Here is a 26115-nt window from a genome sequence, read left to right on the forward strand (position 1 = left end):
AACCACGTTTTAAAATGCATCTCTAAACGTAGATCTCTGAAATGTGCACGCTGGAGATGGTTCTTAATAATCTCCGAGCTTTCCCAACGATCAGAGCAGTTCCTAGTGGGAGGCCTCTGAAGCTGCGGTCTAGCATTTGGTCAGCCGGTCCATTATCCCTACCTAACAGTAGCACCTAGAACAGGATCCTTGCACTACACTTTACGTCCAGAGAACTTGACTAAAACAACAATTTTAGCTTAATGACAAACATAGGCCAATATAGATCTTATTTTCATGTTACTGAAGCATATCAATTTAGCAAATGATTTTCACCGGAATTTATGAAAAGACTATAAATGACCAAAACCGGTTCTTAATATGCTTTTCATTTAAGTAAGACTCGAGATAAGTGCCATTTCCTCCATCTCTCGCTTTCCTGGCTTGACTGATTATGGTCTCTAGCACAGGCTGAGGCTTTTCCGCTGGCGTGGGTTTTCCGCGGGCGTGGGTGTGGGAGCTCACTCACCGTTAGTAAAGAGAGGCTCGGGGAGCTTTCTGAAGAAGGATTTTAGTAAACTGCTGATCACATTCAAATCTCGCCATTTCTGGATATGCAAAACAGAAATACGAATATTATATATTCATATTACATATACATATTGCGTATGTCAATATTACGAAGGGAAAACTGGATCTGTTAGTCCAGTAAAAAGGAACCTACGTCATCTTGTATGTCAATGTCTGCCATCCCCTTGTTGAGCTCTTCCTGCATGCTTGAAATGGCTGCGTTGTTGCCGGGAACTCGGTAAATACCTGTATATTCAAGACCCCTTTCTTCAACCAATTTGCAACATATGTCAACGATTAATGGAATATACTGCAAAACAAGAAACCAGCATTTTATTTAACACAGTACCAAAGCTTGAAAACGAATTCCTATTGACCGTTTCCAATTAAACCACTACTCTAGCTCAGAGTTAATGTCAGATAAAAAGCTTAAAGACAGGAACTACTCAGCCATCCTAAGGAAGGGCAGGCACACTAGATGGGCAGGGCAGGAGGGCTGTGCATGGAGGTCACTATCACAGACACTGGTGCACACGTCCACTATCACAGACACTGGTGCACAGAGGTCACTATCACAGACACTGGTGCACATGTCCACTATCACAGACACTGGTGCACACGTCCACTATCACAGACACTGGTGCACAGAGGTCACTATCACAGACACTGGTGCACAGAGGTCACTATCACAGACACTGGTGCACAGAGGTCACTATCACAGACACTGGTGCACACATCCAGCTAGATGGCTGGGCTCTCCTACCCGGTTGGTGTGGGCAGGCGGGCAATCGTCCAGCCTAACTCCGAAGGTCCCTGTGGCAGCCGGCTTTTTCTCAAACGTCTTCCTCACGATGCTCGGAATGCCTCTTCTCCAAGTACCTTTGTCTTTCGGAGGACTGGTATCATCTTTTGATTGTTAGTGAAAGAAGATGATGTTATTAAAAATGGAAATAAGACTATTTAAGTCTAAAGTCTAATTCATCAATGCTTAATTAACTATAGTCTTACATTATAAACGGTCTACATTCACCACAGTTAGTCTCTTCCTACTGTCAAGCCTCCAATCTGTCCATATTTCTTCCCTTTCAAATAGAAGGCAGAAGCAGTGTGTCCTCTTTGTAAGAGGCAGGGAAGCACTGTCTCCGTCTTAGAGCAACATATCTGGCCATTCTCATCACGTCTGTAAGGATGCCTTCACGTGACTGTGTGTTCTCCTGCCCTGTCTCTTATTAAAGAAACAGATGACTCTGGCTTCACCCTAAAGGAAGATGTCCACTGAGCTTGTTTTGTCTACCGTGAGCTTTGAGCTAGCTGACCTAACGCTGCATCTGCTGGTAAAAACAGCACAATAAAGCAAGAACATACCCTCATGATTCCAGCTTAACCCCCTGTTGCCGTTACCTTTACTGAGAAGCTTCCTCTCCGACTCCTCCTTTGGAGAATGTGGGCTTTGAGTCTTTGGCTCTGATTTAGCGCCGAGCAGAGTTTGCCGGATGCTAAGACTCTGGCGAGGTGTTTTTGGCAACTGTTCTGTTTTGCTGCTAAGAGAAAGAAACTTTTCTAAAGCACGGTACATGAGACGTCTACATTAGCCACAGGCATGGTGGGATTCTCACCTCAGCAGACTGTTATACTCTTTGATTCTTCGACTAATTAGATCTCTGTTGGTCACTCCAGTGTCCTACAGAAGGAGCAGAAGGTGACAATGGGAAGGGGTTATTAGAATTAGAGGCCGAGGGTAAGTGTGAGTTTGAGGCTCGCTATTGAACCAAGCTGTTAATACGAATGCTGTAGCCTGTTCTCAGTGGAGCTGCCGCTGTGCAGCAGATGGTCCAATTGCCTGCTGCCCCTGCAAGGGAGTTTGCTGTGTATTTCCTGTATTTATGCAGCACGGAGGATAATTCTTAGGCCTCAGAGACTCAGTACCTCCTGAATTGATAATGCTACGCAAAATGTGTGACTGGGAACACAAAGCTAATTTCTCTAATACCAGGAAAAATGATCAGTATTTGGTAAGAATGCCACTCGTGGGGCTGGAGAAATGGCTCAGTGGTTAATAGCACTGAATGTTCTTCCAGAGGTCCTGAGTTCAAATCCCAGCAATCACATGGTGGCTCACAACCATCTGTAATAAGATCTGACGCCCTCTTCTGCTATGTCTGAAGACAGCTACAGTGTACTTATATATAATAAATAAATCTTAAAAAAAAAAAAAAAGGATACCACTGGTGGAAAACTCCACCAGAATCTGCTAAAAGTAAACTTGACTCAGGAACGGTGAACTAGGAGTCAGGAGGTATTAAAGGGGCAGTTCATCAAGAGCCCGCTTTGTCCTGTGCCCTGAGTTGAACCCAGAGCTCAGCAAACAGGAACAACTCTGTTTGTGGCAATTGTAATTACATACTGGTATGGGTCTGCAACGCTTTTTTAAAAAAATATGTCTTATTTTGAGTTTAATAAAATACACGTCGCCACACAGGCAGGAATGAAAATACTTAAAGAGGTTTACTCCTCTTGGCTATCAGATTATTGAAACAATGGCTCTCAGGAAGTTGGAATTTGTAGAGAGCGGCGGGGCGAAACAAAGATGGCGCAGACATTCAGCCTTGTCTGGATGTCAACAACTTACTGCGCATGTGCAGGCTTGTCCCCTTGCTAGGGCGGCCATATGATAATGAGATGTAGGGCGCCCTCCAGTGGTGAACAACGGTACTGCACATGTGCGGTTTTTGCACCAGGTGTCAGTTGACCGTTAATATGCTAATGAGGGGCGGTACCATGCTAATGGGATGATTCATTCTCCGCCAATCCCTGGAGGACAAGTAGTGGGGTGATAGTGGGGTGATCCATGCCCCACCAATCCCTGAGAGATAATTAGCATACTGTTGTGTATATAAGGCGAGCGACTTGCCGCTCGGGGGTCCCTGTTCAAGAGAGCTGTAACACAGTAAAGGCTTGTTCGCAGAAGAATCCTGTTGCCACGCATCGTTCTTGCTGGCGGGACATTGGGCACGCGACAGGAATTCTCCCAGGAATCTCGGGAAAGGCTCCCTCTCACAGCAATGGTGTCAGTTACAGGAGCTTGTCTCCTGGAGAGAGCCTTCACTCCGTTTTGTAACTTGTCAAACCCGAGTCAAAATGACGGTGGGCAGGACCACACCCTGACAAGACTGATAACTTATGCATGCCTTTCTGCCCTCTAGTTAAATCGAACCCTCACGCAGGTTCCCACAGACAGGCCTGACGAGCCCACTCGGCCTCCTTGTCCCTCTCCCCAGTGTCATCACTTGAGTACATCTCTTCTCCACCTCTGACTATTACTCTGCCTGGGCACAGGGAGACAAACTGCACACTCATAAGCACACCCTAGGTTTCAGTTTTGTATGTGTGCATGTCTATGTGGGTACGGGTCATGGAATTAGAAGAAGGACTGTGAGTATGGAAAAAGGAGAGGGAAGGGAAAACTAAGGAGGCAGCAAACCCACATGGGAAGGCAGGCTGCCTGCAGAATGAAGGGTCCAGCAGAAAAGGGGGTGAGGGAGAAGAATCAACGGGAGTCCATATAAAACTGCCATAAGGTATCCTATTACTCTGCATGCCAATTAAAAACCCACGTAAGTTCTTAAGCTGAATCTCCCTTCAGCTTCTTCGCACACAGCTCAGCTGACACCCAGCACTGAGCAGCTACAGAACGAAAGTAAGCGTCCTCATGACATAAGCCATGTCTTGACGACTAAAATCCTTGCTGTAAAAGCCAACTCTGTGACGCTGTGAGCCAGCGAATCTCAAGAGTGCAACGCATTGTTCATTTTTTTAAAAGGCCTATAACATGCTTTTTCATAGCACATGCTTTCTGAGAAGCACGTAGCTACATCAGGGTATACTGTACTTCGCTTGTACAACTCCATCGAAACAAGACAAAACAAAGGACAGTGCCTTTGCGAGCCACTTGTCATGTTTGTACTGTAGCCTGTAATGACAATACTAATCTCATTATCATTGGTCAAAAAGGTGCCACATGTAAGAAGCTGAGGCACCCACGGGTGTCCCGACCCTCCCCACAGATCTCAGGGGCCTCCGTGATCAGGAAGACAACATGGGGTTCCTCCCTGTACTTCGCTGTGTCTGAAAACACCAGACGATAAATACCCTCTCTTCTTGTTCACTAATAGTAATTTCCATAAGTAAAAATAACGCAGGTATACTTGATTTTTTCCTTTTCAATGACTGAAAACACAGTCTCTTATTTCTTATCAAAATAATCTACCCGATGCGTTCAGTCAGCCTAGGGGACACACTGTGGGAGCAGCACATTTCAGCCACGTCCCTTGGAAAACACACCTCTTCATTTAGGTTGCTACTCTCCTGAATAGTCTTGATCCATGCTAACATATCGTCTCTGTCTTCAGCCTGGAACAAGCATTCGCAGTCGGACGTGGTGAGTCGGAACACGTTCCTCCTCTTGGTCTCACTGTACGAGATGTCTATCAGGCAAGCGTTGACACTGATGGGCTGCTCCTCTTCTGATGGCGTCGTCTGCTCTCGTCTGTCTTTGTACAAGTAAAGTGAATGTCCCCGAAGGACAACATACATCTGTTTCCATGGCCGAATACTGCCACCGACTCTCTAGAAAACAGTAATTGGTCATGTTGGTCAATATGCAATACAAGGCTAGAACTCTGTGTCAGGACCACTAAGTAATGACATTTACATGGATACTTAGGTACCTGCTATAGCAGATGTGTCATTTACTTGCAATCACAGGAAGAGGAAGGATAAAAAGATGTCAGTAAAGGTTCATGCTGCCAAGCCTGATTTGCGTTTGCTCCTAGAGACCCACAAAGTACAAGAGAACCAATCCCCACAAGCTATCTTCTGACCTCCATGTCCTTGTCCATGGCACAGGACAATCACTCGATACACACAAAGATAAATTTAAATATGTAGCTGTGGCCTGGTGATTCATGTCTTTAATCCCAGTACACAGAAAGCAGAGCTTCTGAGTATGAGGCAGCCTGGTCTACTTAGCAAGTTCCAGGTAACTCAGTGAGATCCTGTCTAAATAAGGAAACCAAAAATGAAATTTTAAAACGTACAACTGTTTTTAAATGTCACACATGCCAATTAGGAAATGTATCTGCACCAATGCTAAAGACAGTGAAATCCTCAACGACAGATGGGAGGGCAAAACTGAGTATCAAATCCTGATAAAATACACGCCACAGAGATGCATGGCAAGAGGCTGCTAGTACTGTGTGCTTTTCTGTTTGTTTTTAACAACAATCATATGAATACAAAAGTAGTAAAGAAATTTACACAAAACAAAACAAAAAAATCCAAGCCAGGCAGTAGTGGTGCACACCTTTAATCCCAGCACTCGAGAGGCAGAGGCAGGCGCATCTCAGGGAGTTTGAGGCCAGCCTGATCTGCAAAGTGAGTTCCAGGACAGCCAGAGCTACACAGAGAAACCCTGTGTCAAAAAACCAAAACCAACCAAACAGGCAAAAGACCAAAAAACCCACAACAAAACAAAATAAAGAAAGAGACCCACTGACTATTCTTTTTTCTTCCTGGTGCTGGGGACTGACTCCGAGTACTGCTGGTATCAGCCAAGCGCTGTAACACTGAGCTGTGTCTCTGGCAACAAAACAAAAACAGAACCCAAAACCCCCACCAGTGAGCAAAGTCAAGTTTTACATCAGGGCCATGAAAAACACTCCAGGAGGAGAATTCTGGAGAGAACATGTACTGACAGGAAATGACATCACCAGCGTCATCAGCTCTGCATGGAAAGGCTGGACTGTCCATTTCCTATCTGTGCGCAAATTTAAATTCTTTGGTGACACTGACTGAAATCTTCCTATGCAAACTCTATTGTGTTGGACTCCACCTGCTGAAGCACACGCTGATACCATTCTACTCGTCTGTATCCTTTAGTGCTTGTAAATTAAAATGACTAAAAATTAAAAACTAGGCTAAATATTTTTAGATGACTAATAAGGAGAGCTACTATTCAGTGACTCAAAGCCTCTGTGACAGCCGATCCTGGTGAATAGGAGAAGCAGGGTTCCCTCCTAGATACCCTGTTTCTCTGTTCACACTGGCACACTGGAAGGTGGGGTACTCCACGTGGAGCTGGCTTTTGAGACAAAATGCAGGAAACTACCACTGATCAGATTCCCTTCGTTAGGAATGCACCTTGTACCCAGGAACCTCACATTCTCACACGTATGAGCACTGCCTGTTAGGCCTGGATCTCTGACGTCACATGAGCTGAGAGGGTGCACTACCTTGCCCTTATCGGTGACGAGCGGCCGGAACTGGAGCCACCCTTCTTTGGCTGCATCACTGAAGACCTCGGAGGAAGAATCCTTTCTGGACCCAGAGTCTTCTGATGACTTCTGGCTGTCTGCAATCTACAGGAAGGGCCAAAAAAACAGTAAATGTCAGCTTTTCTTTTTATAAATATTTATACATGGAAATGGTGTTGACAAGATATCATATTTAATGTTCTATCTAAAATACTGCAGAAAAGTTCTGGGTTTAGAATTCATACCAGAAACACTTCTAATCCTTCTTATTAAAACGTGAAATTGGCTTCCCTTTGCTTTTCAAAAGCCACCTACAGAACAGCATGACTTCCCTGGTTTCATGGACTCACATTTTGGCAGAAAGAGAATTGGAGATGGGGTTGGGGTAGGATGGGGACAAACAAGAAGCCAGGCCTAGCGGTACACCCCCGTAACCTCAGCACTCAAGAGGCCACAATGGGAAGATCTTGAGGTGTATAAATAATGAATGTGTGCCTCATTTACAGTCTGGGTCAAGCCAGGGCTGCAGAGTGAGTTCAAAGACGGCCCACCCTACACAGTGAGATCTTGCTTTGAGACAAAATGAAACACAATCTCAGTGATACATTTTCGATCTGTGCTTCTGGAGCAGGAGCATGGTGAGAGTGAACACACAATGACTAGCTGTTGGTCACAGCAGTGCCTTTCCACAGGGAAGGAGCCAGCCTAAGAGGTCAGATGTAAAGTGCAGGGAGACCGTATGGCTGGCGAACACATATTCATCAGTTCAGTAATTTACAGTTAATGGGAATGCAAGAGCTAAGGAAAGATAAATCTGGTCTTTGTCTGTGGTAGGAAGGGGAAGGGAAGCCACAAAGTGAAGAATTCGACCACTGTCACATAGAGAATGGTTTCTAAAGGGGCAGACATGAAGACATGAGTGGAGTAACTGGAGAGAATGGGACAATCGCCGTGAGAGGAAAAGGAGTGGAACACTCTGACCAGTCCGATACGCAGAGAGTGAAACAAAAACAGAACTAAGTTGTACAGTTTGGCTTGAGCAAATGGGAGAACGGAAGTGGAACCAATGAGACGGAGAGAAGGGATAAAGCGACCTAAGGTAACTACGCAAGCCTGCTGCTCGGTAAACATCCGGGTGATGACGTCCGGTGCAGAGCAGCTCACGTGGGCTGCTGCTCTGGGAGGAAGCCAGGCTGGCAATATAGACTCTGTGAGGACTCCGAAGTAGACAGCGAGGAAATCCGTGTACAGAAACGGGTTGAAACTAGCTTTGGGCATTCCAAACTGTTAATAGTGTGGAAGACCGGGCAGAGGAGCCACAGTTGTACTTAGATGCTGACTAAGACGTGGAGGAAGGGTACAGAGGTACTTCACGGGGACAGGAATCGTGCAATTATTCCCGAAAGGTTGTATGTAGTACGCTAAATCCTTTTTCAGGAAGATTCACTATAAAAAGGACAAACAGGAGTAGCAGAGAGAAATGTAGAGTCCAGAAGGTTTCTGTTTAACACAGATCATGGACGGAGACTGAGCGTGGGAAGACTGAGTGCAGAAGAGGGCGGGGCTAGAGAGAAGCATGCCCATCACGAAACCTGGGTGCTGGGAAGGCGAGTGCCCATGAGTGCCACAGAAGTCTGGTGCTCACTGGCTTTCGGCAGGGTCATGTTCTTAGTACAAAGACGTTATGGTAAGAGCAAGAAAGTAAGGAATATGGGTACAGCGTAGCCACGGTCATTTCCTAGAGTGGTAAGTAGGGACATTCCTGCCTAGACATTTAGAGTCTTTCAGTGAAATACAGGAAGTGTGAAGGAGACAGTCCAGATGTGGCTATAAGCTCAGGTGGAGGAAGGAACGAGCTAATGCTTTTGGGAAAACATAGAAAGACTGCTAAGCAGGTTGATTTGGACCTTGGGTTGGAAATGAGAATTACATACCTGATCAAAATGTTTAGAAATTAAAAATATTACTCCAATTTTTCAAATGTAGTGGGTACAGACTAAAATGTTACACCATTTAAAAACAAAATATCCAAAAGAAAATACATATTTTTTGAAGGGTTAAAACAAACTAAGGTTAAAAAAAACCACATTTATCATTTACTTGACATCTTTAAAATATTAAATACTAACCTTGATTCCCTTCAGGCTAGACACGTGCTTAAAGGATCTGTTGGAAAAGTATATAAATATGTGTAGTAAATATAAACTCTTGGTGTAAGAATTGACTACAACTAAGCTTTCATTTAATGAGTTGACATTTCATTATTACCATGTAACCCATGTTTTATTTTCCAATGTAAGTGAGAACAGCTAAGGTATAACTATGCACATTTTCCATTCAACAATAGCAGCTTTCTTAGCTGACCTGGCAAATCAAAGCAGTTTCTGCCCTTTTGGCTTTAAGTGTGCTACTATTTAAAAACCTTTCTATCAAAGGAAATCTACTCAAGATGACCGATGGGCTTTTTACCCCAGCTGGGACTGCCCCAGCCAGCTGGGGGGCCCCTGAGATGCAGGGCAGGAGACACAGTAGTCAGAGAGCCGACAGGAAGTGCTGGCCACACGGGTATACACTGCTGAGCACCGGAGGAATCTGGAATTGAGCCACACTTGTTCCTTCAAGGGAAGGAACCTTCCTCTGCCCAGAAAGATGACGCAGACGTGCGTCCTGGCACAGTGACCTTTGTACCATCTGTGTAGTTAGACACTTTCTGGAGATAGACCCTCCTCTAGACCCTTCTTATAAACCCGTTTTTCTCCGTCAATCTACAGAGCCTATCTTTATGGAAAGTGTCAGATGTACCTTACAAAGGGTTTTGATGTCATCCTGTCCAATCTTTAGCCTACTTTGTTCCTCAAAGGATATTGTTCTTGCGAGACTGAGTTATCACCAGAAAAGTTTTCATCTAATCGTGCTATGCCTAAAATAATTATGGTTAAAGCACTCGGAGTTAGACTCCACAAGTTTAAACCAACAGTGGCTACTGAGTCATGCTGTGTTCTTGCCTGTGGATTATCTCCCTGCAGGCCTGTTAGGGCCAGAGACTCCCCCACCCCCCATCTTCCCCACCCCCGTAAGCACATGTATCCACGAATACTCTTGAGTGCTTTCCAGGGGAGAAACAAATGCTGTCAGTCAGAGGACAGGGTTGTATTAATTCTTCAAAATAATTCAACTTTTAAGATGTGACTAAATTTGTCATTGTTCTCTCAAAAGCCACTCAAACAAGACGGTAATTAGAAGCAAGCATACAAACTTCATCCTAAGAATTACCAGGAGACAGGCTAGAAAGAAAGCCTGTCTCACGATTTATGCCCACCTCAGGGAATAAATACTACAGTATTAGCCCCAATCTCTGTCTACCTGCCGAGCCTCACTTTCAGTAAAAATGAAGTGTTAATAAAGACGCTCAAAGAAAGAGGAACCCAGTTTCAAGATATGGAAGATCATAAAACCAGGCACAGAAATAACCTGGACACTGAGATTATCAAAGAATCCATGTAAAATATACTAACTACTCTCAAGAAAAGGAAAACCCCACACAAAGAGCGGCTAAAAGCAATGCAAAGGACGCCATTGGTTGCTTAATTCAAGTAACACTGCAGCCCACTGTCCTCTGAGAGATCAAAGCCAACCTCCCCATTCACACAGAAAGTCACCAGCCAGCAGCCAGCAGCCAGCAGCAGGGAGGGAGGGAGGGAGGGAGGAAGTGAGGAGAAGCACTGCCTATAGGCACATGGGGAGACATTTTCCTCACGGGTACCGTAAGCTGGTCATGCCATGGTAAGTAACTCCACTCATGCTCATGCAAGCTTCCCTAATTAAACTCAGTGAGACACACACACACACACACACTCACACACACACACACACACACACACACACACACACACACACACGGAGTTGAGCGGGCTCTGGAAGGAGTTGAGCAGGTGGCAGAGGGGACAAGAGAAGACCACAGGGAGTTAATATAGTCGGAAACACTGTATATACATTAAATATTTTTAAATGAGGAAACATATGGTGCTGCAATCTTTGAAGGATGCTGTGCACAGCCTGTGCAGGGAGGAGCCTGAAGTTCAGCAGTTACTGACACATTTTAGTGAAGGGAGCAAAGGGCTCAGACAAGCCACACTTCCAACCTGGTATCATTAGGGAAACTCCTACTGAGCTGGAACACTGTGCCCTGGCCGTATCTCACAGGAACCGCTCTTACCCGACTAGTCCTAGAAGAACTGATTTAGTTAGAATATAAAAGACAATGTGATGGAAATGTAGGCTAGTCAACAAAGGTGACAAGTAAGAAAGACCATTGTCCCTGGATAATAGACTCGCTATTCTAAAAGCTCTCAGCATTCCTAACAACCTATAAATTAGACACTGTGTCAATAAAAATACCCACACAAAAACAACTAAAAAATAACACTTTAAGGTTTAAATAATAAAATGAATGTAACTAGCAGAATTTTGAAAGACATAGTGATGAGTACAGCACTGCGTCACTGTAAAAACACTAAGTAGCAACTGGCACAATTAACAGTAATAAACCCACTGAACAGAATGTAACCTCCAAATCAACAATTACATCTAACTCAGCACACGTAAAGATAATCTGTAACCGGAAATGGTGGCGCCAGGTGCTGTGGAGTAGCAAAGAAAAAAAGTTACCGTTAGCACTTCCCTCATTCATTAAAATGCCTCGCTTACAGAAGAATCAAAGTTGTAAGTAAAAAGACAAATCTTACAAGTAAACAGGGAGAATTATTACTTTAAAATAGAAATAACGTCTTTTGCAATGTGATTCAAATCCCTAACGCCATGAAAGTATTTTCCAACTTTTACTGAATACAACTATTTTAAACCTTTTTTAAAGTTAAAAACTAAAGAAAACCAAACGAAAAATATTAAGAAAGGAATTGCAATCCACCCCAGCTCCTCGTCTCTCCCTCGAACTCTCAGAGCAGAGGATGCAGCTGCAGAAATGCAGCGCAGGCGGCTATGGGCGGGCGGCCCGAGTAGCTGCTGGCACGTGTTAGACATGGAACCCAGCACAGAACTGCACCAGCTTCACCTGCTCTAAAACAGACTCACAAGTCAGTACATCGAGGTGTCTGTACATTACTGGGAAGAGCACAATTTAATCTTTAAGGAAGGAAGGGCCACTGACCACACATACATATTAAAATAAAATGTCACCCTTTGAAACGTACTGATCCATTATATGCACACATATACTATATACGTGTACTGGGTAAAAATAGTCATGAAGTAGTGTTTATGAGGGCACAATTCCAAAGGTCTACTAATCTACATGCCAACTGTAGAATATAGAATATATACAGTGTGATTATTCAATGAGATATTAAACAAGTACGGAAAACAACGTGGCAAGGATATCTGAATGCCATGATCTCGTGACTCGTGTGTACACCAAGCTACCCATCTGCTTATAAAAATAATAGAACATATCCTAGCTACAAGTCTAGGGTAGGAGAAGCATACTGTATCTATCATATATAAAAGAGCATATTACTATATAAAATATGACTTCTAAATCCAACGGGATGTTACTCTGATACTATTTGATTTGCATTTCTAATGTCAAGGTTAGAAAATATGACCACCTTACGTTCAGGGTTTATAAGCCGAACTCACTATGAATACCATTCATATAAAACATCTAAAACAGTAATCTGAGACTTACAACTTTGCGTCTTCTCTGTAATCATCCAGGCCTTCATCATAGGATTTTGATCTTTCTGTCTTTGAGGTGTGCTGGCCATCCAGGCTGGGAGGTCCAACAGATTCTGCAATTAAATCCAGCATTCACAGTTTCAAGTTCTGCAGATTCTTTTGATGGGAAAAGATCGGCTGGGCATGCGCTGTGAGGTCCGGCGTGCAGACCACTTGAAACGTACCTTGGTCATGGGAGAGCTGACGTCGAATCAGAGGAGCAGAGGTGGTGAGGCTGGGGGGAACAGTTGCAATGGAGGGGACCTGGGAGGTAGAGGCAGAGATGACAGCAGAGGCAGGGATGTGTGCGACCTCGTGGTCGATGCTAGGGCTGGTCGGTTCGTCTGGAAGGAAGGGAAACAAGTACAGGGACCTGAGAAACCTGAGACTCCACTGTTGTTACTACAAGAGGCAAATAAAGGTTTAACAGCCATCAAAGCACCAGTAAACGACACAGCGGTGTGTGTTCACCTCACACAACCGCGACTCAAGCGACGCAAGAACTCTGAAAATGAGAAAATGAGTGATTTCTCCCAATTAGTAAATAAAAACATAGCAAAATATAGAAATTCAGAACCCAAATGGACTAAAGAAAATAATCAGATAATATACAAAAAATTATCTTTCAAGTCCCTCAGTTCATGTGTCCCATGCCATCATGTGTCTGTCCATCCTCACCTCCTTGAATTTTTGTAGGAAGATAATGAAGCCCCATCACTAGCAGCCAGAAGTTGCATGCCACCAAGACATCCTACTCTGTTGGGATTTTTGTATAAATCACAAAAGGTCCCTTCTTCCCTAGCCAGGACAGCCGTAAGATTCCCCCTTAGCTTTGTGCAGATGTATGTGTAGGGACAGGGGATTCTGTGCTATGAGTTCTCACCATCTCCCAGTCTCTCATCATCTGTCAGACAAATCTGTATGCATGCATGACGGCTAACATTACTGGTGCCCAATATTACATGTAATAATGGTTTCCATGTCCCACTTCCTGTAATACAAAAGCCTCAGGCGTGAGCCTTTGCAGACTAACTCAACAGTGGCATCTAAAGCAAGCCTGACACTGAGTCCTGGTCAGCAGCTGCCTTCCCATTAGTGAGCAATGGCTTCATTCTAAGTTCCTACTTCTGGAAAAACATCAATGACTTACATGCTAATATTTTAGAATAAGAGAATATAACTGAATAAGAGGCCAGCACTATAAAGCCTAAGATTACATGCCCCACCATGAACTCTTTTACCAATAAACTATAATTATATAAAACTGAATTTTGACTATTTTGTTCAGAAGGTCAAAAACAAATTGTAACTATCTCCTATCATTTTAATGATAGGTATTTTAGCATAAGAGCCTGAGAAATTGTAACATTTCTATTTTATGAGTAAAAGCAATAAACGCTGATGATCGTGCTTTTGCTTTTTTTTTTTTTTGAGAGCAGCCGTTTAACTTTTTAGCCAAACAAATGATTCTGAAAACATATCTCAGCTACTTTGACTAAACATGACAGTTATCATGTATCAAGCACTGAGAATCGGCACTTGTTTCTTTGTTCAGAAGCAAGGAGACTTGCTTAAAGAATCTTAATGAAATAAAAGTTTAATTTTACAAGAACTAGTAGTACTTAGGATTTAAGTTCTTGAAAATGTAATGAATTTTTAATCAAATCATGTGTACATAAAGTAAGTTTTAAAAATCTAGGGGCTGGAGAAATGATGGCTCAGAGGTTAAGAGTGCTAGCTATTGGTTCACAGGAGCAAGGTTTGATTCCCAGTACCCGCATGGCGCCTCGCCACCATATGTCCCAGGGAATCCACAGGCGCCAGGCACACGTGTGGTACACAAACATACGTGCAGGCAAAACACTGTTGCACATAAATAAATAATTTAAAATCTTAATTATTACTGTTGAGGCTGTGAATGATGCTTGCGTGTTGGCATGTGTGCTAAAACGTGTGTGCAGGTCAGAGGACAACTGTGTAAGCAAGTTCTGCCACCTACCTTGGTGTTTGGAAACGAGTTTGAAACACACGGGGTATAACCCACCTGAGTTCCAAGTGTACGTTTCCAAGAGGGAGGAAGAGGGGTAATTATCTGTTTCAGTGGGAGAAACACTGTCCCAATCACTGCAGTATTGTTTGCACTTTTTATAATATACATCTCTAACCAGTATGTTGAAAAAGAGGCTATAATTTTTAAAAATATAACTTGTTTCCCTCAAATGTAGATTTCCCTGATAAGTACAATTTTTATTCCCTTTCAAATTATGTATACTTTTCTATGATGTTACAGATACAGATTTTGAAATACTACTCTGTATAAAGACACAAAGTAATCCCAATACAGTAAGAGTGGGTGACTGCAGAACCCTGGGTCTCACCAACAGAAAGGTCATTTCCAAATGGTCTAATAGTATGTACAGAACACTTCCTCCTCCCACTGCAGGACAGACATTCTTCTCAGCAGACTACGGGGCTCTAGAAGAGATCAGACACTAGGACACAAAGCAGGTGTTAAAGCACAGAGCTGTGGAAAGCATTTCCTGAACTCATCTGACAACTGCAGAACAGCCAGGAACCTGACAGGATGATGAATGAGTCACCAAAGAAAGAAGGGGAAAGAAAATTCCCAGAATCAAATCAAAGTGACAGCACAGTTTGCAAAAACCTATAGGCTACAAGGAAAGCAGCCCTCAGAGGTCTGGTTACAGCCCGAGTTCCCACACTGAGAGGCCACAGAGAGCTGGAGGCAGTACCACAGTGAGCCCACGCTGCTCTTACACAGACAGCACCCACATCGGACAGTTCAAGGCAGCTTACAACTCCAGCTTCAATGCCCTCTCGTGGCTTCTGCCAGCACTGTGCAGAAATAATTAAGATGAGAGAAGAAATTAAATAGAAAGAAAAAAATACTAACGACCAATGAATCAAAGAGTTAACACCTGAAAAAAATAAACAAGTGAGAGAAACCCTTAGTTACACTAAGCAACAACAGGACCCAATTACAAGCCAGCAAGAGAGCCATTACAGCCGGGGATGGGGGAGAGGTTGGGGTGGGGGCAGGTAACATTCTTTGTTTGCAGATGGCATGATCACTGTGATGACTAACGTCACTGTCAACCCGATCAGACTTGCATCAGACTTGGAATCATCATGGAAACTCACTCTCTGGGTGTGTCTAAGAGTATTCCCAGAAAGGTGTAACTTAACGTGGGCAGCACAGTGATGGCGAGGTGTGCCAGACTGACCCTTGAGTACTGCCTTCCATGTCTCTCTGCTTCCCCTCTGCAGACAGTGTGATCCGCTGTCTGACCCCTCTGCCATGAAAACTCCATCGTCAGGACATAGGTTGGGAAGAAGCTCGGTTGGCAGTGTCTGCCTAGCATGCATGAAGGCCTAGGCTGGAGCCCAGCTCTTCATGAGTAGGTGTGGCTGAACACAACTACATTGCCAGCCCCGGAAGATAAAGGAAGGAGGATAAAGGCCGAGCTCATTCCCAGCTGTGGAGTTCTAGCTCAGCCTGGGCTCCTGGGTCCCTATCTTGGAAATAAAACTCAGCAATAACAATAAAAACAGTAACAACAAACTATTAATACAAATAAATAAATTTGGTCAAATTTCAGGACACAAACCCACCACCAACATACAAAACTTGGCATCAACTCATCAGTAGCTCATGGGCTACTCGGAAATGTCGTGAAAATAATCCCCTTTACAATTAGTTACAAAAACGAGAATCCTGAAAAATGAAAGAAGCAAATGATAAATGGTCACTGTACAAAAGTCATAAAGCACCAATGAAAGAATTCAAGACAAGTGGCTACCAGGATGCCTTGGCTTAGGGAGGCTTAGAACGCTGTGAGAATGTCCGTTCTACCCGTCAGGTCCTATGAAAAACCAACAGCCTCACAGATGAACCCACCCACTTACAGCCAAAAGGCCAGGTAGGAAGACTGGGTGATGAGGGCTGGGTGGTTTCTTCAAGACACAGCTACTGGGGAATGCATCAATACCCAGCAGAAATCAGACCCTTTCCATATACAACAGCCAATTCAAAAGGATGGCAGTCTTACACGTATGTCTTCCATGTACAGGACGACCAGAAAAGAACGAGACAAGGTACCAAAAGAGCAGGCAATGAATGCAAAAACAAACTGGACTATATCAGAATTAGGAAGAAAATAAAATGAGGTGAAGAGAATATATAAGATGAGAGAAAACATTTACAAACTATACACCTGACAAGGGCTCAAAATGTCTGGAATTTTAAGGAACTCAATCACTGACTGAATAAACTGATTCTTAGAGCAAAAGATTTGAAAAGACAACACCTTTCTAAGGAGATGCACACACTGCCAGAGGTCTATAAACAGGTACGAGCAGGAAACAAACTGCCACTGCCCTGCCCTACCACCTCACCTCAGCCTCACCCAGAAGACCGAGGTCGCAAGTGCTGGCAAGGATGTGCAAGGCGATCCTCACATGCTGTAGTGCGAACACGCAGAACAGAGGAGGATTCTTCAGAGCCAAAGCAGAACTCCCATGTGATCTAGCAACCCCACGACTGGATACATCCAGGGGAAGCGATGTCAGCACGCTGGAGAGGCGTCTGAAATCCCAGGTGTACCAAGTGTTATTCACAAGAGTCACTGGGGAATCGGCTGAAGTGTCCATGGTTGGGATCAAGACACAGATAGAATGTAGAACACATATAAAGCAGAATACCACAAGGACGTTTAAAACAACCATTTGCAGCATGAGTGAATCTGGGGGTGTGTTTTGCTAGGTGAAGTAAGGCAGGGACAGAAGGCCAAAGGCTGTGACTTATTCTCATGGTTATCAGAGGCTGGACAAGAGGCGGAGGGATGAGGAGAGACTGGCCAGAGGCACCAAGTTTGGCTTTGCAGGAGGAGGAGAATCTGGAATTTCACCACCAGGACAGCATTAGCAATAAATTGTGTCTTCAAATACTTAGAAAGAGGTTTCAGTGCTTATGTCATAAAGATGTAACACATGTGAGAGGAGACGGAAACGCTAATCACCTCATCTGATCAGATATCACCTTGTGGGGCTGGAGAGATGGCACTGACTGCTCTTCTAGAGGCCCTGAGTTCAAATCCCAGTAGCCATATGGTGGCTCACAACCATCTGTAATGGAATCCTATGCCCTCTTCTGGTGTCTGAAGAGAGCTGCACTGTACTCACACATATAAAATAAATATAATCTTTAAAAAAACGTCGCCTTGTATCCATCCCATAAGCATTAAAACTGTCAACTAAAAATCAGTTAAAATCTAAGGGAGCTGGGCACAGGGGCACATGCAGGGACGGGTAGATGTCTGGTTCCAAGCTCAGCCTACGTCTACACAGTGAGTTTCAGGCCAGCCAGACCTACATGAGACTCTGTCTCAAAAAAGAATAAAAGAGAAAAGAGAGGGGTAGGGAAGTAGGGAGGGGAAGAAAAGGGAGAGGAGAAGAGAGAGAAGAAAAAGAAAAGGAAGAAACAAAACTAAACAAGAGGCTGGAGCTGGAGAGATGGTTCAGTGGTCAAGAGAGTGGATGCTCTGCCAGAGGAACCAGTTTCTATTCCCAGCACCCACAGGCAGGTCTCAGGCATCTACAACTAGGAAAGGCTGCTTCTGTAGCTCCCAATGCCCTCCGCTGGCTTCTGCAGGCACCACACGTATATGCTGCACAGACCTACATGGAAACAAAAGACCCTACAGATTGTTTTTCTAAATAAAACTGGAACGAACTTTCTTCGTACACGCTTTGCCAATGTTCTGATCCTCTTAGAACCCAACACCCTGTGTTAGAGCAGGATGATCTAGTGTGGGGAGAGAGGGTCAACCTTCTAAAACACAGAGTCGTGACACAAATATTCAAAAGGTCATTCAAGCAGCGAATATCCCTTTTTTTTATTTAAATCGACAGAGGTATACGTAAAGCTCCATTCTTGTTTTTACCAAGACGGGTCTGTGTTCTCTAGGCTACTCAGTTTCCACTTTACAAATGGTTAATCAGTTCCGTTTTTCTGTTTGCCTAAAAAGGAATCTGAAGGTTTTCTCAAGACATAGATAGACTTGTAAAGTATATATATATACAACAGATTTTCAAACTACTGCTCGTAAGTAATATTCTTGATTTAAAAGTGAGGTGCTGAACTTGTCTACATTACTATAGATAAGATTGATGTGACATGTCCAGTGTGTAATAAAATGTAAGAGGAATCTTCTGCTTGCACCACATTAGTTCTGCCTGATGAATCGCTGAATAAGTGAATGGGCCCCACATTGGTATTTTGGGAAGGCACTTGGTTATTTGGGGGTGCCTGTATCTAGTTTTCAAGTAAGAAAAATCACTATTAAGATAAGAGGAACTGTAAGGCTGTCAATGCTCTGTCATGGTGCATTTCATGAGTCTGCTTGCATACAGAATTATACAGATCACTATTCTCGATCTTAGTTATGGCTACTTTTGAATGAAATAATTGATTTTTATTTTATCTCTGCACTTCATAGGACTAAACAGAATCCACAGATAACAGCCAGCACTAAAACCCATTCCAATGTCATCTGATTGTAATATTCTCACCATGAAGAAAGAAAGTGTGATGTTGTCACTGTGGTGAGACCTTAGTGGCCTGTGAAATACAGCATAGGACTTAGAATTTCAAACACACACCGCAATCATCAGTCCGGAGTTACCGTCTGTGGAAATAAGGTGTTAAATTCTATGTACAACAGGAACCCTTGGCAGAAGGCTTCAAACAAGCGTGCAGGTATCAGTCTGGCTGAAGCACTCCTCACGATGTTGACAAGACGATGATATCCTATTTATAAAACTTTGACACCATGCAGACTCCACCTCTTAAGCTGATTTGGATACTGACACCTCACAGTTCAACAGCTAAGTTTCTGGAGAAAGGAGTAAGAAATACTGCTCGCTGACAGCCATTACATTCAGCGTGAAGGGGAATCTTTCACAAACTGGTAAGGTGATGCCTTGTCACAGGATGCAGGTCTGTCTTTACAGTATGCTCTGTAGAAAACAATGCCCCTGGAGTGTGCCAGCACGGAGTCAAGCTAGCCTAGAGCCCTCCCTTCCAAGTGCTTCTGTGAAAAACCTCCACAAACTTCTCATTTTATAAAAACAGAGACGCTGTTAAATGGGTCTATGGAAACTGTGGTTGTAGATTATGTCTCGGGACTGCACATCATTATGACACACTTACCTATCTTCCTTCCTTTCTCTCCCCTCCCTTTTTCTTGTACATTTAATCATCATTTGGCTGCTGTGTTAGCGCTCATCTCCCCAGTGAGTGCCATCCACCCAGGCAGTGCTCCAGGTACAGGGAACAGTGGTGTGAACCAGGTGTGAGGCCAAGGCACTCAGTGTACGAGTTCTGCTCTGGAGGGAGCACTGACTGCCGCGCTGAGCGCACATGAAGCGGGGAGCACTGACTGCCGCGCTGAGCGCACATGAAGGAAAAGTAGGACACAGTAGGAAAAGCCTAACTAGGTCAAGGATATCTGACGGGGCAGTGACACAGCCCAGCAGAGGAGCCTCTGGTTACCTGTGCTGTCCCAAGCATGTCTGACATATGTCTGAGACAGCGAGGAAGCTGGGAAGGTAGCAGACGGGAGGGAGGCACATGAAAGATCCTAGTGTGAACGAGATCACTGAGGAGAGCCAGAGCAGGGTGGCCTGGCTGGCCGCAGCAGACTCCATAGTTCATGTCTGTTTTAGGTGAGATGGGAGGGAAACAGGAGGGCCGAGAGGGTGTGACCTTCCGCTGGCTGCTGTGTGAGGACACTACGAGGATAAAGGGAGAGGCTAATGACTCATAGGTGACAGGTGACGCAGACTGAGGTGTGCACCTTTCCCTTATTATCCCTGTAACAAAGTCAATACACAAGAAAAATCTTTAGAGGAATAAGCCCAGGAAGGAGGAGACACTGCTCAAATGCAGGACTCATTACTAATGGTCACAGCTCTTATGATGATTTGTATACGCTTGGCCCAAGGAGTGGCATGATTAGGAGGTGTGGCCTTGTTTGAGTAGGTGTATCACCGTGGGCATGGGCTTTAACACTCTAATCCTAGCTGCCTGGAAGCCAGCCCTCTCCTGTTTACCTTTGGAACAAGATATAAAACTCTCAGCACCTCTAGCTCCATGCCTTCCTGACACTGCCATGCTCCCCCCGCCCCCCGCCTTGATGATACTGGACTGAACCTCTGAACCTGAAAGCCAGCCCCAATGACATGTCATCCTTAGTCATGGTGTCTGTTCACAGCAGGAAAACCTAAGCTTTCCTGCCTCCTCGTGTTTTTGTTTGTACAAAACAAAGTTTGTTTTAAACCTCAGTGAGCCACCAGAGTCCCCCCCGCGGTCACTTACATGAATGCTTCTGTAGGGTGCAGGCTACCTACAGGAGCAGGAGTGACTGAAAGGCAGTCCCATCATCAAAAGACCCACCCCAGTGTGGTGACAACCCAGGAGACCCTGGCCAAGTCTTCCCCCAGCAACCGTTTACTGCAGACAAACCAAGGGCAGGGCCTGGCTGCTGCTGATCCAGGAAGATCAACAACTAGGTCCAGGCTCTGCTGATTCTCCTGACCACAAATGGCAGGAACTGATTTAACCAAGACTACAAAAAAAAGAGGACAGAGAGGGTCACGTGTAACCCATGAGCACAAATACTCAAATCCTGAGCTACAGCACCCTGTGTCAAGTACGCACTAGATGCAAGCTTACCTCTAAAGGAAAATAGCAAGCAGAGATAGATTTAAGAAGGAGAAAAGCAAATCGCTCTGACTGAAGCACAACTTACACATTTAGAGTAGTTGCTGTGGCTTAGTGGGAAAGCGCTTGCCTAGCATGCACGGGGCCCTGGGGTCAATGCCAGGCACAGGACACTTAAGACGCTGTCAATGCATGCACACTTCAGGATTTCCGTGCCTGTGGAATACAAGTCTCCCCTTTTCACCCAGCCAGTGCTGTGCAGCGCCTCTGCGTGAGCTCACCTATAAAAGGTATGGAAGCCAGGGAATCGCCAGGAGGGCTGGTGCAGGAGGCCTTCCTCTCCTCCATTCTTTTGATGTGGACCTCTCTGCGAGCATCATTTGGCAGCCAGCAGGTGGGGTCTGACCCGGTCTCCTGGTCATTCACTGCCAAGATGTAAGACTGATGTCTTAAAGGCTGTGGCGTCTGGCGGCCAGGCTGAGGTTTCTCTCTCAGGATGACAGACTCTTTATTATCTGGTACATCTGACGGCTGAACGTCAGCCTCCTGTGAGTCTACATCTCCATTCCGTGGACTGGCATGTAAGTCTAAGTCTGACGTCCCCAGGTTCTCACTGAGCTGAGGACTGGTCTTGGCAGAGGTTCCTGGTAAGCTCGGGGAGACGTCGGTCTGCAGCTCGAGGTGAGGGAAGGTGCTTTCGGGTCGGCCCCGTGTCTGCTGACTCAGCAGGCCGTGTTGGTGCAGATGGTTGACAGGCCTTTGGTCTTTCGTGGAGGCCAGGGAGTGCTGGCTGAAGGATGGCTTTGGGACAGGTGGAGGCAGCGCTTTCAGAGAATTACTTCGGACTTTCACAAGTGGAGACCTGTCTTGTGCAATACCTCGTGGCAGTGACATCCCACTCGTGGTTGGAAAATTTCTGTTGGAATGTGGTGGTCTTAGGTCCGGTGGGATTTTTTTAAACTGTGAAACAGGTCCCACCCCTCTCCCACCCAGTCGCCTGTTATCAGAATTAACAACGGGGGCCACAGTCAAATTTGAGCCTCGGAAAGGTTTGTGCATTTCTTGCTGCCTGGGTCTCTCATGAATGCCCCGTCGGTCATCCTGCTCGGTGAAGCCACTCCACTTGTAAGTCTGTTTTCGTTCCCCGTTTGAGTCGGGCGTCTGACTTTCAGAATTGACAGTGGCAGTGGCTTCACTCTGCCCCTCGATGTAATCCCACGAGCGAGTTCTATGGTTGCTGAAGCTAACAGGAGGGGAGGTCAGCGCTCCTTGAGATGCGCTCCTCGGGCAATACTTCATCAGCACGGAATCTTCCAGTCTTTCCTGAGATACACTGCGCTGCCGGATCTGAATGGACTGGGGCACCCGGTCATGAGAGGTGCTTCGACGTCGTACCTGCAGGGCGGTGCGGGCGGGCACCACCTGGTTATAGTCTGCTGCGCTCTGAGATGCAGCTCGCAAGCTGTCCAACCTCTCCTGGATTGTCCGACAACCTATGTGCAATCTCCTGTTATCAATGTATTCTTTGTAAGTCTTATAGTTTTTCCAGTCTATGTGCTGATGGGAGTTTGCGGAATAGTGATTGACAGACACAGGGGGAGAATCCACAGCTTGTGATCTACTACTTGAGATTCCTTCTGAATGTCCGCTGTAATTTCCAGATTTAAGTAAAATTCCAGAAGGTTCCAGTGACCTGGAGCCTATGGTCTGATGACTCAGACGGGCAGTGGGAGCAGATGGCGGAGGCGTGGTCCTGGCTGCTGCTTTTGCAGAGGCCTGGTCACTTACACCATACCTTACCTCTTCCGTTCTATGTGCAGGGCCTGAAGGGCTGTTTCTATTGGCTAGCAAGTCCACCACCTTCTCAGAAGGCACAATGACGGTCCTCACACTCTCACTGCAAACACACACGGCCGTGTTTGACTTTGCAACATCTGTTGGTGATGGAGGCACTTGTATTTCCATTCTATAGGCCCTGCCCGGTTGTGTCAGGACTGGTGTACTGGTTTGCTGTTTATTCAGTAACGAGTCGGGAGGAGACACTTCAACTGGCTGTGCCGTGGCTGACGGAGTAGCCGGGAGCCAGGGATAGCAAACTGGTGGAGGCTCGGGAATGTCACGGGCATTGCCGCTGTAAGCTCCGTTGCCTTTCAGGTAGGCATCTTGAGAGTACGCCTGTACAGAAATCACAGCAGAGTGTCACACAATGACTTCCATGCTTCTCGTTCACCCTCTGACTACCCTACCTTAATGCCCAATGATGCTGCCTATGGCATACATGCGAAGCACGGCACAGGGTGCATTCTTACGAATCATTCTGTCTGTCTGTCTGTCTACATCCGGAATGTTCCCCGCCCCTGTCCTCCTTCAGAGTCCCTCCCCATCTCCCTTCCCCTTAGAGAAGTGGAATAAACTGTAGAACATGCCACACACACACAAACTGCAACCATTAGTGTTTCCGAAAGGCTCAGGAGACAGAACAGACCACCCTAACCAACCAGGCACAGCCATGCTACTTCTAACCCCCCCTTCAGCTTCACGGCCTTTTCCAGCAGTCAATAGATTAAATGGCTGCCTATTAAATCCCACCAAAAAAGATCATTAATGTTTACAAGGGGTAAGGTCAAACTATTAAAAGCCTTACCCAAATACATTGTTATTTAAGTCAGTAATATATAACCGATTAAACATGTTAATAACATGTATTGGAATGACCAGCCAATTAACTACAGAATTAAAAATAATCCGTCTTTAAAAATTAAGCCCCTAGAGCCACACAAAATATCTTCGTATTTCAAGTCGGTGAGTGTGCATGTTTAGGAAAATTAAGTAGCACATACTAAAAGCAAAAAAAAAAAAAAAAAAAGAAAGAAAGAAAGAGGAATTCATCTATTCATCTTCCCGATATAAACTTTTTTACTTTAAACTAATGCAAACATTACTTGATAAATTTATTTTGTCTTTTACTTTAGACATGCAAGCATGCATGCAGATCAAGTTTTAAAAACCATTGATTTATAGAATTATCTAACAATCCTTGTGAAAACTTAAGCACTGAAATGAATGGAAGAGATCCACACAAACAGGTCCTGGTGCCACGCAGGACTGTGCTCGGCTCCAAGGCAGTAGGTGTGGTGATGCCATCCCTGATCACGCAGGCTAATGCGCGGACGCAGCACTGCTGTCTCTGCAGTACACAGCCTGCAAAGCCCAAGTGCAGCTACCGGACAATGGCAAAGGGTTCGGGAGCGAGGGTGAGATATTTAAGAAAATACAGATGCAGATAAATAGGCATCAACACCACAGAGGGTACAGACAAAAGCAAGGAGAGGAGGAAGGAAAGCATACATCACACGCGCCCTCTGCACATTAGTACAGTTAAGCAGACTGGCTTGTTACAAATCTCTAAGAAACGCGACTCACAAAGCAAGGAAATGGCTACTGAGCGTCTCTTACCAGTGCTGTGACATCCTTTGTAAACTGTAGCTAGCAGAAAATGGGAAACATAGCAGAGGCTGCTTACTGGTATAAAGACAGAATCATGTTGTCACACTGATGCTGGAAACAGCAAGCTACAAATACATCTACACTGACTCCGCTGGAAGGTACCGAGAGAGGCAAAGGGTAGTGGAGCGGAAGAATAACTTCAGAATCCAATCGAGCACCTCGTTCTCGGGCTTCTAAGTGGTTCTTACTGCACCTGTCTCCCACTCTTGGAAGCAGAATATGGCGAGGACACACACCGACAGGCAGGCATGTTCTCCAGTGTGCACTGCCATCTGATAATCTCCCACAAGGCTCCCTTCCCCGTGAGATGAACAGCATCACTGCCTCTCTTCCCCCGAGCTCCATCCATCTCTGCTCCATCATGTGTTAAAGCAGTGCAGCCTCCCCCTCCCCTGGTAGGTCAGAGCACAGCCACAAGCTGTCAGACGACTATGGGCGATTTCACTGTGTGACTACTGTTTGGTTTAGATTTTTCCTCAAAAATTAAGATCTTTCAACACAATGTCCTTTATAGTGTTCTATTAGTTTGTGAAATAACTACTGACTGCACATGAAAATATCACTTCCAGAGTCAGACTTGTCGTGGTGATGGCAATTACAGAACACAGTCTGGAATGCAATGAGAAACCAAAGCTAAATCTGTAAACACTCACACACACACACACACACACACACACACACACACACACACTCTCTCTCTCTCACACATACACACTCACACACACTCACATACACACACTCACACACTCACACACACTCACATACACACACTCACACACATACACACACATACACACACTCACACACACTCACACATACACTCACACTCACATACACACACTCTCACACACACTCACTCACACTCACTCACACACACTCACACACTCTCACACACACTCACACACACTCACTCACTCACTCATACACACTCACACACACTCACACACACACTCTCACACACTCACACACACACTCTCACACACACTCTCACATACTCACACACACACTCACTCACACACACTCACACACACACTCTCACATACTCACACACACTCACTCACACACACTCACACACACAGTCTCACACACACTCACATACACACACTCACACACTCACACACACTCACATACACACACTCTCACACACACACACTCACACACACTCATACACACACACTCACATACACACACTCACACACTCATACACACACTCACATACACACACTCACACATACACTCACACACACACACTCTCACACACACACACACTAG

General features: G+C 45.1%; 1 protein-coding gene across 1 annotated transcript in view; it reads right to left on the reverse strand.

Moving 5' to 3' along the window:
* The window catches only part of Arhgap21 (Rho GTPase activating protein 21), a 123432-nt gene that overhangs the window by 11733 nt on the left and 85584 nt on the right, over nucleotides 1-26115 (reverse strand). Inside the window, 12 exon segments of the mRNA NM_001191693.1 lie at nucleotides 509-587; nucleotides 704-859; nucleotides 1313-1455; nucleotides 1951-2087; nucleotides 2166-2230; nucleotides 4891-5175; nucleotides 6840-6965; nucleotides 8990-9026; nucleotides 12565-12667; nucleotides 12779-12937; nucleotides 21618-23511; nucleotides 24793-24822. Coding sequence (NP_001178622.1) covers nucleotides 509-587; nucleotides 704-859; nucleotides 1313-1455; nucleotides 1951-2087; nucleotides 2166-2230; nucleotides 4891-5175; nucleotides 6840-6965; nucleotides 8990-9026; nucleotides 12565-12667; nucleotides 12779-12937; nucleotides 21618-23511; nucleotides 24793-24822 — 3214 coding nt within the window.

Source organism: Rattus norvegicus, chromosome 17 (assembly GCF_021556685.1).
Source record: "Rattus norvegicus strain SHRSP/BbbUtx chromosome 17, alternate assembly SHRSP_T2T, whole genome shotgun sequence".
In the NCBI taxonomy this organism is placed as follows: domain Eukaryota; kingdom Metazoa; phylum Chordata; class Mammalia; order Rodentia; family Muridae; genus Rattus; species Rattus norvegicus.